The 15756-nt window shown below is 44.9% G+C and overlaps 2 protein-coding genes across 2 annotated transcripts; both read left to right on the top strand.

Moving 5' to 3' along the window:
* The first annotated feature begins 2773 nt into the window (after nucleotides 1-2773).
* NOB1 (NIN1 (RPN12) binding protein 1 homolog) lies at nucleotides 2774-13010 on the top strand. The gene is made up of 9 exons (XM_052656068.1): nucleotides 2774-2896; nucleotides 3018-3150; nucleotides 6327-6457; nucleotides 8106-8177; nucleotides 8377-8502; nucleotides 8594-8794; nucleotides 9421-9518; nucleotides 10557-10701; nucleotides 12416-13010. The coding sequence occupies exons 1-9, from the start codon at nucleotides 2834-2836 to the stop codon at nucleotides 12683-12685; spliced, it is 1239 nt and encodes a 412-aa protein (XP_052512028.1). The 5' UTR covers nucleotides 2774-2833; the 3' UTR covers nucleotides 12686-13010.
* LOC128063348 (ubiquitin-40S ribosomal protein S27a-like) lies at nucleotides 5388-5948 on the top strand. Its single transcript, XM_052656080.1, has one exon. It carries the CDS (start codon nucleotides 5451-5453, stop codon nucleotides 5916-5918), a length of 468 nt encoding a protein of 155 aa, XP_052512040.1. The 5' UTR covers nucleotides 5388-5450; the 3' UTR covers nucleotides 5919-5948.
* Nucleotides 13011-15756: the final 2746 nt, after the last annotated feature.

Here is a 15756-nt window from a genome sequence, read left to right as displayed (position 1 = left end):
GTATTACCAAAAAATAACAAAAGCCACAAAGTGTCAAGAAACCTATATTGACAGGTATTTTTAATGTTTACTAGAAAAAGAATGGCTCAAAGCCTGATCTTTCTTTTCCTGATTATTCTCCTCAATCAGTGGTTCTCAAGTGTGACCCCAGGTCAGAAGCATCAATGTCACCTGAAACTTACTAGAAAAGCAGATGTACTCAATCAGAAACTGATTGCAGAACTAGAAGCCCAGCTGCTTCTAGTTCTGCAATCTCTCCAGGTGATTCTGATTTACACTCAAGTTGGGGAACATTGATCTAGGTCATTCTTCTTCACCATAGTATCCACAGAATTATTGCTGATTTCAATAAACCTCTTTTATTGTAGGGTCTAGTTTCTATATAATCCCTCCCTTTCCAGGCAGCAAGAGCAGTCAATTAAGGAATAAATTAGAGACAGGAATATTAGTGTTGAGTGAACTATATTTTCTAGGCATGAAATAAAAACTTAATTAGAGTAATGGAAATGAATGGAGAAGAGACCCAGGTACCTCAAACCATTTCAGAAGTGACATCTATAAACTTGAGCAAAAGGAGTACAGGTTGAAGTAAAGATGACTCAGAGATTCTCACCTTGAATGCCTTTTTTGGTAATGCCATTAGTAAAAATAGGAACTCAACCAGTGAAGAAATTTTAAGCAGAGAAAGAAATTTTTGGCAGGAGAGACAATTACCTAGTTTCAACCCTCCTCCTGAGTAACAGTGCCAAAAATTTTCAGAAAGATGTGGCCAAAAGACTAGGTTAGGGAATAAACAGGGATTGGACCTATAGATTCCAGAGGTATTCATATAAGGTGATCATTGTGACCAGCTTTGAGGATAGCTAGTACTGGTGAAGGAGAAAACTTAGAGAGACATGGAGGCCAAGACAGTTCTGTGGATGGTGCCCTGTGTGCAAGGCAGAAGAGAGCGCACTGAAGGAGGCTGAAAAATCATCAGAGATGCAGGGGGACCATAGTGATGCATCAGGAGAGTGAAGAGAGGAGAGACAGTCCAGAAAGAGGAGATGGTCAACCATGTAAAGTTCTGCAGAGGAACTATTGATATGATAGGGAATTCCCTGGTAGTTCAGTGGTTAAGACACCCCCCCCCCCCCCCCCCCGCCGAGATGTGAATGACTTTTTGGAGATACAAGGGCTAAATTATAATCAAGGGGTGAAAACTGGAGTGAAGACTAGAAAGCCAGTTTAGAATTAACTCAACACCACTGAAGATACATGACTGAAAAGACATTATTCAGTCAAGATCACCAGCATAAATTTCTAACAGACCAGATTTCATAACTACAGAATTTCAGCAAGGAATTATGAGCCTTGCTTTATGTAACTGGAGCAAGAATATTAAGGTAAAAAATTGAGAGAGAGAGATCCCTGCCCCAAATTGCTCAAAATGAAGTAGGGGTGAGTAAGAAAGCAGTGGTTGGCCTGGCAGAAAGGTAAGAAAGTGGCTCTGAGTTGGTTTGTTTCAGTCTTAATACACCATTTAGTCAATGTTAGCCTGGCCTCGTTTTCTTGAGCAACCACCCCTTGCCTATAAAATAGTATTTCATAGAGTTGTTTAGTCCAACCCTTTTGCGACCTCATGGACTGTAACCTGCCAATCCCCTTCTGTCCATGGAATTTAACAGGCAAGAATATTGGAGAGGGTTGCCACGTCCTTCTCCAGGGGCTCTTCCCCACCCAGGGTTCCAACTGGAGTCTCCTACCTTGGCAGGTAGTGTTCTTTAGCACTGAGCCACCAGGGAAACCCAATCTTTAAATTAGGTCATCTGAACTGACTGACTCAACAATAAAACCAATTACAGACTATTTGAATTCAAGTGTACGGAAGAAGCTAGGGCATCTCCAGGCAAGAATATGACCCCATACGGTGTCTCCAGGCAAGAACACCCGAGTGGGTTGCTATGCCTTTCTACAGGGAATCTTCCAGATTCAGGGATCCGAACTTGGGTCTCTTGCATTACAGGTAGATACTTTTAACCAGGGAAGCCCTGCTGCTGCTGCTGCTGCTGCTGCTGCTGCTGCTAACTCGCTTCAGTCGTGTCCGACTCTGTGCGACCCCATAGACGGCAGCCCACCAAGCTCCCCCGTCCCTGGGATTCTCCAGGCAAGAACACTGGAGTGGGTTGCCATTTCCTTCTCCAGTAGGTGAAAGTGAAAAGTGAAAGTGAAGTCGCTCAGTCGTGTCCGACTCCTAGTGACCCCATGGACTGCAGCCCTCCAGGCTCCTCCCTCCGTGGGATTTTCATGGGCCACTTAAAGTGTCTCTAAGGATCAATAGTGTTAGTCACTCAGTCGTGCCCGACTCTTTGCAACCAGGCTCCTCTGTCCACGAGATTTTTCAGGCAAGGATACTGGAATGGGTGGCCATTTCCTTCTCCAAGGATCTTCCCAACCCAGGGATTGAACCCGGGTCACCTGCACTGCAGGCAGATTCTTTACCGAGAGAGCTACGAGGGAAGCCCCTGAGGGGCCAATCAGTTCAGTTCAGTTCAGTCGAGTTCAGTCGCTCAGTCTTGTCTGACTCTCAATAGTTGATACCAAAGCGCGTTTTCTCAGGCGACCACCCCCACGCCAGGTCCCTCCCAAGGCTTGACTCCGCCCACACCTCCCAGGCAAGCGGCCGGCCGTACTGCGCAGGCGCCCGGTTGACCCAGAGCCGGAAAATGCTGGCGCGCCCGCCAGGAGTCGCCGCTTAGTTGCAGCTTCTCTTCTCGGTTCCCAGAGGCCCGGATTGGTACGGAGCCGGGCGGAAGCTCCGCGCGCATGCGCGGTGTGGCCTCGTTGGGCCAACATGGCGCCAGTGGAGCACGTTGTAGCGGATGCCGGGGCGTTTCTGCTGGATGCGGCTCTGCAGGTACAGGGTGCTTCTGTGGGGAGGAGCGGGGTCTGGGTTGGCGGCCCCTGAAGGAGTTTGGGAAATCCGGCAGCACGTTGCGTGGTGCGGAATGGTGTGAGCTGGGCTGGTCCCCCCGCAGGACATCGGGAAGAACATCTACACCATCCGCAATGTGATCAGCGAGATTCGGGACAAAGCCACGCGCAGGCGCCTCGCCGTGCTGCCCTACGAGCTGCGTTTCAAGGAGCCCTTCCCTGAATACGTGCGACTGGGTGAGTACCTCTGCCCGATGTTGATGGTGAAGCTGGGCCCCAGGTTGCTGACTGAACCTGCTCTGGTGCTAGTTGGAGCTTGGTTACTTGATCAGAGTTGGTTTAGAAACCCCACGGTCAAGATCCTGGTGGGAGAGAGGCATCCAGGGTCATGAGTCAGCCAGGCCTTGCTGTTTATTAGCTATGTGCCCTTGCGTGTATCACTCAGACTCTCTAGGCGTCAGTTTCCTCATCTGTAAAATGGGATTAACAAAAGTACCTATCCGCGGGGTTGCTGGGAGCATTAAAAGAAGAATAATGTCACTCAGCACAGTGTCCAGCGTTTTGTAAATATTAAATTTGTTTGGATTAAAAATAGAAGTCCTGCCCTGGAAAGGACCTAGGCGGTTGAAAGTGTTTTAGGGGTTTTAGGGTTTAAAGGCTGATATTGGAGATGATGCTACCTACACTACTTGTGACTTATTTAGGTTTCTCTAACATACTAGCTTTATGATCTTTGACAAGTTATTTAATCTTTCTGAGAAAATACTAATAGTATTTACTTCACAAGATTGGGCTAAAGCAGTCCCACTCCTAGAGATATATGGAGACAAAGCTATAGTAATTCAGAAAGATACATGCACCCCTATATTCATAGCAGCACTATTTGCGTTTGCCAAGACATGAAAACCACCCAAATGTCTATTGACAGATGAATGAATAAAGAAGATATGGTACTTATTACAATGAAATACTACTCAGCCATAAAAAAGAACAAAATAATGTCATTTGCAGCAACATGCATACAACTAGAGATTATCAAACTAAGAAAGACAAGTATCATATGATATTACTTACATGTGAAATCTAAAATATGACACAAGTGACCTATCAGAAACAGAATCACAGGCATAGAGAACAGACTTCTGGTTATCAACAGGGAGGGAGGTTGGGGTTATTAGCAGATGTAAGCTTTTATATATAGACTGGATAGACAACAAGGTTCTACTGTACAACACAGAGAACTGTATTCAATATCCTATAATAGACCATAATGGAAAAGAATATTTTTAAAAGGAATATATATGTATAAATGTATAACTGAATCACTTTTTTGTACAGAAGCAATTAACACAACATTGTGAATCAGCTATATTTCAACTTAAAAATTTTTGTAAAGATTTGCCTGAAGGATAAAATGAAGAGCTTTTAACATAGCACCTGGTACATAGTACCCAATAAATTTTAGCTGCTCTTAATTAATAGCTGCATTTTTAGTGAGTTGTATACTTATTGTTCCTGGTGCTAAAGTAGCAAACTAAGATCATGGCATCCAGTCCCATCACTTCATGGCAAATAGATGGGGAAACAGTGGCTGACTTTATTTTTTTGCACTCCAGAATCACTGCAGATGGTGAAATTAAAAGCCATGAAATTAAAAGATGCTTACTCCTTGGAAGGAAAGTTATGACCAACCTAGATAGCATATTAAAAAGCAGAGACATTACTTTGTCAGCAAAGGTCTGTCTAGGCAAGACTATGATTTTTCTAGTAGTCATGTATGGTTGTGAGAGTTGGACTATAAAGAATGCTGAACTCAGAAGAATTGATGCTTTTGAACTGTGGTGTTGGAGAAAACTCTTGAGAGTCCCTTGGACTGCAAGGAGATCCAACCAGTCCATCCTAAAGGAGATCAGTCCTGGGTGCTCATTGGAAGGACTGATGCTGAAGCTGAAACTCCAATACTTTGGCCACCTGCTGCAAAGAGTGGACTCATTTGAAAAGACCCTGATGCTGGGAAAAATTGAGGGCAGGAGGAGAAGGGGACGACAGAAGATGAGATGGTTGGATGGCATCACCGACTCAATGGACATGAGTTTGGGTAAACTCCAGGAGTTGGTGATAGACAGGGAGGCCTGGCGTGCTGTGGTTCATGGGGTCGCAAAGAGTCGGACACGACTGAGCAACTGAGCTGAATGTAGCAGAGACATCTTTCTGTTAATGTGTCAAAATATTATTCTATATGCTTATTATTGATGTCTCAGGAGAAAAGAGCTGGAGATCACTTTGCTAAATAGGGATGTGGGTTTTCTTGTTGGGGTGGGTTTACATACAAAAATTGTTCAATATTTGTTACCCAGTATTTTTGTCTCATCATAGACAATAATTATTGGTTGAATCACCTTTCCATCCCACTTGAACTGTGAGCATCCATTCTATTAAAAAGGATTGTTAGGGCCTCCCGGAGCGCCCGGAAAGCTCGTGGACCAGGGTGGGGCCTTTCTTTCGGATCCACCATCTGCGGTGGAACCGCCGCCAAGATGCAGATTTTCATGAAGACCCTGACGGGGAAGACCATCACTCTTGAGGTCGAGCCCTCGGATACAATAGAAAATGTAAAGGCCAAGATCCAGGATAAGGAAGGAATTCCTCCTGACCAGCAAAGACTGATCTTTGCTGGCAAGCAACTGGAAGATGGATGTACTTTGTCTGACTACAACATTCAAAAGGAGTCCACTCTTCATCTAGTGTTGAGACTTCGTGGTGGCGCTAAGAAAAGGAAGAAGTCTTACACCACTCCCAAGAAGAAGAAGCATAAGAGAAAGAAGGTTAAATTGGCTGTTCTGAAATACTATAAGGTGGATGAGAATGGCAAAATCAGTCGCCTTCGCCGGGAGTGTCCCTCAGATGAATGTGGTGCTGGAGTTTTTATGGCCAGTCACTTCGACAGACATTATTGTGGCAAATGTTGTCTGACCTGTTGTTTCAACAAACCAGAAGACAAGTAATTGTATATTGGTTAATAAACATATGAGCTAACATTTAAAAAAAAAAAAAAAGGATTGTTAGAATCAGAGAACTTTATTGCTGAGGGAGAAGAGACTTTCTATTCTAATACCAGAGCCTAGAAAAGGAACACTTAACATTTGCAAATATTATGCTAACTTTCAATGATTTTCTATTAACTTTTTTCTGTCCCTTCATCAGCACTCAATAAGGACATTACAGTAAACCTAACTGGCATAAATCTTGAGAGATATAAATGTCTCAGTTCTAAGTAGAAAAAGATCAGGAGATGAATGAGTGAGGTGTTTTGGGGGATACTGATCCAAAGTTCTTTTCATACTTTCATTACAGTTATCCAGAGTCATATGGCTCTTTGCTTTTAACTGAAGTTTGGAATCTCTTATTTACAGTGACTGAGTTTTCAAAGAAAACTGGAGACTATCCTAGCCTTTCTGCTACAGATATCCAAGTACTGGCACTTACTTACCAGCTGGAAGCAGAATTTGTTGGGGTGTCTCACCTAAAACAAGAACCAGAAAAGGTAAATAAGAAGGATTGTTGATTTCATCCATTTTTACTTTTTCATTATGAGAACTATCAGATGTACAGAAGTAGAGAGAATAGTATAATGGACCCGGTGTCCCCGTCATTCAGCCTCCATGGCTGTCAACTCATGATCTGTCTGTTTTCATCACTACCCACTCTAGCCATGAGCATTTTGAATTCAGATATCTTATTTCACTGATAGATATTTCTTGGTGTGTCTTGAAAGAGATAAGGTATGTCCTCTTAAAAAATAACCATAAAACCAATATTATACCTACACAAAATTAATAGCAGTTCCCTGGTATCAAATATCCAAATATGTGTTTGTTCACATTTCTTAATTATTGTATAAAATTTTTAATAGTTTATTTGTTTGAATCAGGATCCAGATAAGGTTCATCACAGTGTAGTTAGCAAATGTGTCTGTCTTGACCTGTAAGTTGTTGGTGAGATTGGTTAAATTTTAAAATGCTGAAAGAGGAACTTTCCTGGTGGTCCAGTGGCTAAGACACCAAGTTCCCAATGCAGGGGTCTCAGGTTCACTCCCTGGTTAGGGAACTAAATCCCACATGCTGCACCTAAGCAAGTTTGTATACTGTAACTAAAAGATCCTGCATGCTACAGCTAAGACCTAGCACAGCCAAATAAATATATATTTTTTAATTTTAAAATGCAGAAAGAGTAAAAATCAACTATATTCTCACTACTTTTGAAAAAATAGAATTCTTTTCCAGAAACAAGCAAAAAAGAATACCAAAAAAGCTACCATTTTTTTCAACTCTTATTAGCCTTCAGAATTCTGGGTTCCTGTTGTGCTTTTACGTATTCACCCAGCTCGTTTAAGTTGAAGAGATTAATGGTTTTGTGCCTGGGCCGCACTGTTTCCAGGCCAGAGGATTTTGGAAGACAGAAAGTAATTTCAGCTAGTGTTTACAAAGAATTACTTGATCTCCACTGTCTAAAGTCATCAAAACTAGTAGACTGTTTTGACCACTCCACTGTAGTGGACTGATGTTCCTGTTCTAGTTGGAACTGCCTTCCCTTGTTCTCAACCAGGTTTAGAGTCCTCTAATCCAAAAAGTCTAAAAGTGATGCCTAAAATACAGACTTCTGTGTGTCACCAGAATGTTTTGGGGGGCTGGGAGTCAAGGGAATAGTTTTACATAAAGGCTGACTTTGTGGCTGAGCCGGGTTTCTGTTTTGGCGTCTGTCAACTTGAGATTCCTAAAAACCACCCTTTCCTGCAGTCTTTTGGGCAGGAGTTAACCTGTTTTGTATCAGAAGCTTTAAAACTCCTGTCTCTTGACCCAGCAATTCCACTTATAGGCATTTATCCTAAGGATGTAACCAAAGATACTTCCAAGTTGTATACATAATGATGTTCATTAAAGCTTTATGTCTAGGGCCAAAAAAGAAATGTCCTAAAATGGTTATTTGGTGGTAGTGGACTCCCTGAATAATTCTTCATATATATTTTTATGTTTCTCACTTTTTAAAAACATTGAATAAATCTTTTTATTTCAATAACCAGGGGGAAGTATTTTGTTTTCTGTTTGTTTTTTTTTAATTACTCTTCCATGTTGAATTTTCAGCCTGTATTTCTTTGCTTAGTGCTGTCTCTTGTTTCTTTTTTCTTTTTAAAGGTTAAAGTGAGTTCATCGATTCAGCACCCGGAAACACCCCTGCATGTTTCTGGTTTCCATCTGCCCTCAAAGGTAATTTCTGAGACAGGCCGGGCTCTTCGTGCTTTTTTCTGCTCCATGTCAGATCTCCACAAATCCCAGGGAACCAAATTTATCCTGAGAGATGCTGCAATATGTCAGCCCTGCCTGATCTGACTTGTACATTGTATATCATTTCATCTATAACTCTCTCAGTTTTCAAGTTTTAAAATTACTTTTCTTTTCATCTCAGCCTAAACCCCCACGAGAAACAGAACACAGACACCCAGCCAGTGAGCCTGAGGACCTAGAGTTCAGTTCCTTCATGTTCTGGAGAAATCCTTTGCCTAACATTGATTGTGAACTGCAGGAGCTGCTGGTAAGGCCCTGCCTTATGACCTGATGACCACAGACTAGCATCTTCCAGCCGCGCCCATGGGCAGGGAGTTTGAATTCTATTAATGTTTCAGATGGACGGAGGTGAGGATGTTCCAAGCGAGAAGGAGGATGAAGAGAATGGACCTGACGAAAGACAGGACCAAGACAGTGATGACGACGGGGGCGGGTGGATAACCCCCAGCAACATCAAGCAGATCCAGCAGGAGATGAAGCAGTGTGCTGTCCCCAGGGACGTGCGGGTCGGCTGTGTGACCGCAGACTTTGCCATGCAGGTGGGTGGAGTGGGTATCTGTTGGCCTGGGCTCAGTGTCACCTCTTACGGACAGTGGTCCCTCGGAGGTTGGGGATGGGATGTGCGGAACTGTTATATAATGCTTCTCTTCCTGGTTCTAGAAACTTTGCCTATGCTCTTTGGTAATTTGCCGTTTTGCTTAGAGGTTGGGGAATCAATACATTGACAAAATGTACGTATAGTACATTACATTTCTAATGTCTAACATTCACAATCTGTTGCTGCTTTTCTTTTAGTGTGTGTACTGTTCTGTTCTGTGTTCAGTATTTCGAGACGATAGAGGTTTCCAATCCAGAAATGAGTAATTTCGCTCTGACACAATGAATGTCTCCGTTAAGAGAGATTGCTTTAAAAAAAGAGAGATTACTCATGGGAAGTCTTGGCTAATTAATGCTCACAGTCAGTGGCACTTGACATTAGAAGAATCTGGGTCCTTGTCCTAGTTTACCTGTCTTGAGAGGCATCCTGTGCTTGCTTTTCGTGAGCAGAAGCCCTTCATGAGCCAGACCGGGGTTTGTGAAGTTCTCTTAACTGTGATTATGCAGATGTTAAAGAGAGCGTCGGTTTTGCTCTGAGATCGGTTCCCCATTAACGTGTTGGTTGCAGAACGTCCTGCTGCAGATGGGGCTGCACGTGCTGGCCGTGAACGGCATGCTGATCCGCGAGGCCCGCAGCTACATCCTGCGCTGCCATGGCTGCTTCAAGTACGTAGCCAGCAGTGTGGGTGCCGGTGCCCCTCTGTCGAACACCCCTCTCTTCCTGAACCTTCTGTGGGCTTCTTGAAAGGGAGCCTTGCCTTCTGTGCAGGTGTTCCTTCCACCTCCGATTAGCCCCAGTGACGGGATGGTTTCTTGCACAGAATAATTATTTCCTAGCTGCTGTTGAGAGGGCTCTGTTCACTTGCACAGACATCAGGTCAGGGGCCTGGCTTCTCTGGCAGATGCACGCAGCTCTTGTCTCCTGCCCCTGGGAACTGAGGGAGAATTCCTCAAGGACAGACACTAGGGCTCCTGTTTGGTCCTAGAGAGCAGCAGCTTCTCCTGTTCAGAGTCCACCATTGGGGCTTGAGAGGGGAGGAGAGACGCAAGGCCTGGGGGTCGGCCTCAGCCCCCACACCCATTCAACCATAGCAGCTTCGATAGTGCTTCTTGTATGATTCGTTAATAAATTCTCAGCATCTCCAGAGCCACCTCCTGGCATCATGCCCAGTGACATGACATTTGGGGCCAAGGTATTCAGTAATAGTTGTAATAATGTAATAGCGTGCCCCTGGAGAAGGAGGGGTGGTGGTAAGAGCGCTGACTTGGGCCATATTCCTTGGGCATATGCCTGCTACTTACTGGCTCTGTGACCTTGAGCAGCTAGCTACCTTGCCTAGCCACCATTTCCCCACCTAAGAAATGCAGGTGTACCCCCCTCATAGGGTTGTTTCCAGGGTACACTTGTAGCATAATGCCTGACAGAACTCGGTAAAGCGGTCACGGTCACTGTAACAACATTCTGCAAGGTTTTCTTACTACCTGTGTCATTTTTCCCTGGAACTGTGGGGCAGCAATGTGCGTGTGTCAGCCACGCAATACAGCCAGGCAGCCCTGGTCCAGGGTGGCAGTGCAGTTCAGCCTGTCCCCTTCCACTTCTCATGCCACTGCCGCCTCCTCCAAGGCCCGAGACTCGCCGTGTGCCCCAGGGACTGGGTTTGCTGCCTGAGGCTCCAGTGCAGTGAGGCTCCTTTGTGTCTGTAGGACAACGTCTGACATGAGCCGAGTGTTCTGTGCACACTGTGGAAACAAGACGCTGAAGAAGGTGTCCGTGACCGTCAGCGATGACGGGACCCTGCACATGCACTTCTCCCGCAACCCGAAGGTGCTAAATCCTCGCGGCCTGAGGGTGAGTGGAACGGCTTCCGCTACAGGGTTGTGGAAGCTAGACCTCTTAGCATGGGGAGCAAAATGATCAGAGAGAAGAACAAACCTCATGGTTTTTACAAGATAGTTCGTGAAAGCCTGTGATCCAGATGGGGAAGGCTCACGATTCAGCCTCCCCATGAGCTTTCTGAGGAGTTTGCAGTCTAAGAATAAATCACCAGTAATTCCACACAATGAATTACATGTGGGGTCACAGAGAGGTTGTTTGTAGGGCGGTGGAGGTTGGATGTGTGCAGGAGTTTGGGGATGAATTTCCAGAATCTCCAAGAACCACAAGGGAAGGGGGTGAAGTGCTCTGCGCAAGAGTTTTGGCTGGACACACAGCCGAATGGATTTGTCTTGAGGAAGCAGGAGAGAAGTGTTGAGAGACCAGTGGGTATGCCTGTGGCCGACCCAGCACTGAGTTCTCTAGGCAGATGCCACTAATGTGAGAAGGGTTGTTCATTTTTAAACTTTCTATTCTGAAATAATTTTAGATTTATAGAAAAGTTGCCAAAAAATAGTACAAATTCCTATTTTACCTTTCACTTAAATTTCCCAATTTAATCGTTTACTACATTTGCTCTGTCATATATATATATATTTTTTCTTCTCCCCTAAAAACCATCTGAGAGTAAACGCTACTTGATGCCCGTTGGCCCCTAGATACTTTGGTGTGTATTTCCTGAAACAAGGACTTTGTCTTTCATGCCCACTGAACAATTACTAAAACCAAGACGTTAACATCACTTCAGGACTACTATCCTGGCTTCCCAGATGGCGCAGTGGTAAAGAATCTGTCTGCAGATGATAAGAGATGCAGGTTCGATCCCTGGGTTGGGAATATCCCCTGGAATAGGAAGTGGCAACCCACTCCAGTGTTGTTGCCTGGAGAATCCCACGGACAGAGCAACCTGGTGGGCTACAGTCCATGGGGTCGCAAAGAGTCGGCTACAACTCCGCGACTTAGCATGCGCTTCTACTGTCTATGGGTCGTATTCAAACTTTGACACAGATCCCTTTACAGCAAAAGAAGAAAAGGGTTAGGATCACACATTGTATTTGTCATGTCCCTTTAAAACTGAAGTAGTTTGTCAAGTCTGTTGTCTTTCACACCTTGACCTTTTTTAATGGTTTGAAAGGGTTCAAAGCAGTTCCTTAACATCCCTTACCTTGGGTTCGTCTGGTGTTCCCCCCTGCTTAGATTCAGGCTGTGCAGTGTTGGCAGGAACACCCAGAAGTGATGCTGGATCTTCCCGGTGCATCCTGTCGGGGTAAATGATAACTAGTTGTCTGGTTTACTGCTGGTAATAACTTTGATCACTTAGTTAAGGCAGTTTCTTATGTAATACCAGTATCATTAACAAAAACCAAGATGATCCAATTTCCCGTAAGGTTATTATTTGTAATTAATAAGTAACTAGAGAAAGATAGTTGGAAGCCTGCGGTCTTTCTGTCTTGATCTGAGAGTATGCAGTCAGCATACGGCTTTGGGTTTTGCACCTGAGAGGTGAGGTGAGGCTCAAGTGGGAAGAGGCGTGGCAGGGGCTTAGTGCACAGCAGGCAGCGGTGATGGACTCCACTGGGGTTGTCGGCCCGCGTGCAGAGTCGTCAGGCGAGCTTTACGTTAGCAGGATCTGGTGTGCATGAATACGGATCCCAGTCCTTCTAATGGCCTTTCCCCTTCTTGTTTCCAGTACTCTCTCCCCACTCCCAAAGGGGGCAAGTACGCCATCAACCCCCACCTGACCGAGGATCAGCGCTTCCCTCAGCTGCGACTCTCCCGAAAGGCCAGGCAGAAAACCGACGTGTTTGCCCCTGACTACATAGCTGGGCTGTCTCCCTTTGCAGAGAATGACATCTCCAGCCGCTCAGCCACCCTGCAGGTCCGAGACAGCACCCTGGGAGCCGGGAGGAGACGGTTAAATCCCAATGCTTCCAGAAAGAAGTTTGTGAAGAAAAGGTGAAGCATGAGCTCCACAGGCAAGCTGGACGGCTGCCCAGGAGACCTGGTCTCAGGTCCCCCATTGTGCCAGCCCCACAACCCCCTGGACACAGAAGGGGCCCGACTTCCTCAGCGCTGCCTTGGGACTTGCTGTGGTACCTCGGGTTGGGTTTGTGGTGGAGCCTGGCTAACCCCTGACCTGTGTGCATCCAGAGAACCGGGATTCCTGCCATGTTGAGGGAGTTTGACGAAAACAGAGCAAATGGTGCCTGGAGCAGATCTTCAATCTTTAAAGACAGGAACTTCTAAGTGGTAATATTTTTCTAATAAATGTGATTATAAGCTTCTGTGCATTTTCTTTTTTTTTAGAGAAACACCTAAGGTGTGCACTCAAGGATCAAGCATTTAGGTTTTCTTTTTGCCAGAAACTATACTAGGTACTAATTTTATTTTATTTTTTTAATTTTAGCTCTTAATTTTAACTCATTTTGAAAACATTTCAGTCATCCAGGAAAATACCTAGACTCTCCCATTGTTAACATTTTTTATTTGCTTTTCCCTTTCTTCACACACAAAGTGTCTCCTAGGACAATAATGTTCTTTTACATAACCACAGCACAGTGATCAAATTCAGGAAATTTAACATGATATGTTACTATTACCTAATACATAACACTTCAGATTTTACCAACTTGCCCTAGTACTGTCCTTCATAAGGACATTTTCCCCCAGATCTGAACAATCTCTCCGCCTTTGTCGTTTGTGAAGTTGACCTTTTTAATAGTATAAGCCAGGTTTTCAACATGCCCCTCCATTTGGGCTTGACAAGATGTTTCCTTGTAATTAGATGGAGGTGATCCACATGGTTCAAGAAAGCTACATACGTGATCATTGGTTCTCAGTGCCTCACCCTAAATGATGGTTAACAGATTACTTGGTAAATAAACCTGCTGAGTAGAAGATTTCATAAGTTCTTTAACAGTATATTCACAGAGTGCTAGCTTCAAAAGTTCCTTACATCAAGTTTTTCTCTGATGACTGTCTATTTGCTGCTGCTAAGTCGCTTCAGTCATGTCTGACTCTGCGACCCCATAGACAGCAGCCCGCCAGGCTCCCCCGTCCCTGGGATTCTCCAGGCAAGAACACTGGAGTGGGTTGCCATCTCCTTCTCCAGTGCGTGAAAGTGAAGTCGCTCAGTCCTGTCCGGCGCCTAGCGACCCCATGGACTGCAGCTCACCCGGCTCCTCCGTCCATGGGGTTTTCCAGGCAAGAGTACTGGGGTGGGTTGCCATTGCCTTCTATTTAGTATAAAGCTAATTGGGGGGAGCTTAAATTCAGTTTAAGATATCTCCTGTCCTATGTATTTTTTAAATGTGAAAACTCAGTTCCAAAAGTAAAAACTATATAAACTATATGAGACAGGTGTGTGTAGAACTAGATGGCCTTTCCCTCTCATCCCCATCTCCTCTTTTTCCCTGGCTAATCCATTTCATTAGTTTCTGACTTATCCTTGTATTTTCTTTTGTAAAAAAGTGTGTGGGTATGTGTTACATTTTGGAAGACACAAGGCACTATTTCATCCACTGCTCGTGTGCACACAGAACAGTACCTGGAACATGGTGGGTGCCCAGTAAACACTTGTTGCATATATTTGGCATTTAATACTCACTTTGTAAAAACTGATATATAACCAAACTCACCACCTGCTACTCAAAGTGTCTTGACTAGCTGGCCATGCATCACAACTTTCTACTGACTGATTTAAGAGTTTCAGTTGTTGAAGACAGAGCCAGAATACTAGCTTGGTTGTGGAGGCCCTTTAGGGTTGTCTTTATACAGTTTCACTCCTGGCCAACAGGAAGTAAAAGGGTTCATATGTACCCTCTCACCTGAAACAACTTAAAAAAGAGCTAAAACACAGAATATCACAGTATTCAGCTTCTGGAGGTCAAGCAGGTGATCCCCAAGAGAGGACGAGACAGGTGAGCTCCACGATTGCACTGGTTTGGTATCTAGAGAGAATTTCCAGAAGGAAGAGGTGGAGCAACAGTGCCGGGAGTCCAGGAGGGCCCAAACAAAGGAAAGGCGTGACCGTCACAGCACTCGAGTGCACGCAAGCATTCCAGGTCTGCAGAGGGGCCCCTGTGCATCCTCAGCGAAGCACTGATGAGCACTTAAACGTGAGGAGTTTCCTGAGGCTGAGGGAGGAAATACCCCTCCCCACCAAAACGAGATAATCCTCGAAGCTCGCCCGAAGCCAGGGACGCTCCACACTCTTGCTATACAGAGTGGAAAACTTCCTAATTCACAGGCATCAGGCAGGTACTCCAGATCAGGAAACAATTATTTCCAGACTAAGGGCTGCTCTGGTCTCACCCGACGAAGCCAACCTTGCAAGAATCCTACTCCTAGTTTGATGCCAGAACCAGCCTTGTGGCCCCACCCAATCCCACTGGAACAAGAAACAATCCCTGGGACTTCCTCGCTGGTCTCCTGCACCTGCCAATGCACAGGACATGGGTTTGATCCCTGGTTCAGGAACTAAGATCCCACAAGCTTTGTGGCAACTGAAACTCCGTGTCTCAACTAGAGCGCACGTACCCCAACCACCGAGCCTGCCTGCTGTGACTAAGACCGGAGGTGGCCAAAAAAAAAAATTTTTTTAAGAGAAAGTTCAGTGTTCTCACATTTTCAAAACACTCTCCCAAGGAAGCAGTATCATCCTAATTCATAGCCAAGCAGCAACAGTCTGGGGGATCTAGAAGAATACTCCATATACATTATTAGCAATGACCCCAGTTTGATCCCTGAGTCAGGAAGATGCCTTGGAGAAGGAAATAGCAACCAACTCCAGTATTTTTGCCTGGGAAGTCCCATGGACAGAAGAATCTGGCAGGCTATAGTCCATGTGGTCACAAGAGTCGGACACAACTGAGCAACTAAACCTACCTATCTACCCCAGTATTTATGGACAGGAAGAAATCTGGAGTGGAAACATTCACCATGTCCACATCACTATGTTTTTGTGTTCATGTATTCGGAGGTAAATTCTTACAAATGAAACCTTTCGTGTAAGTAAGACAATGATGAAAC

Source organism: Budorcas taxicolor, chromosome 18 (genome assembly GCF_023091745.1).
Source record: "Budorcas taxicolor isolate Tak-1 chromosome 18, Takin1.1, whole genome shotgun sequence".
Taxonomy (NCBI): domain Eukaryota; kingdom Metazoa; phylum Chordata; class Mammalia; order Artiodactyla; family Bovidae; genus Budorcas; species Budorcas taxicolor.
This window is presented reverse-complemented; position numbering and strand designations above follow the sequence as displayed.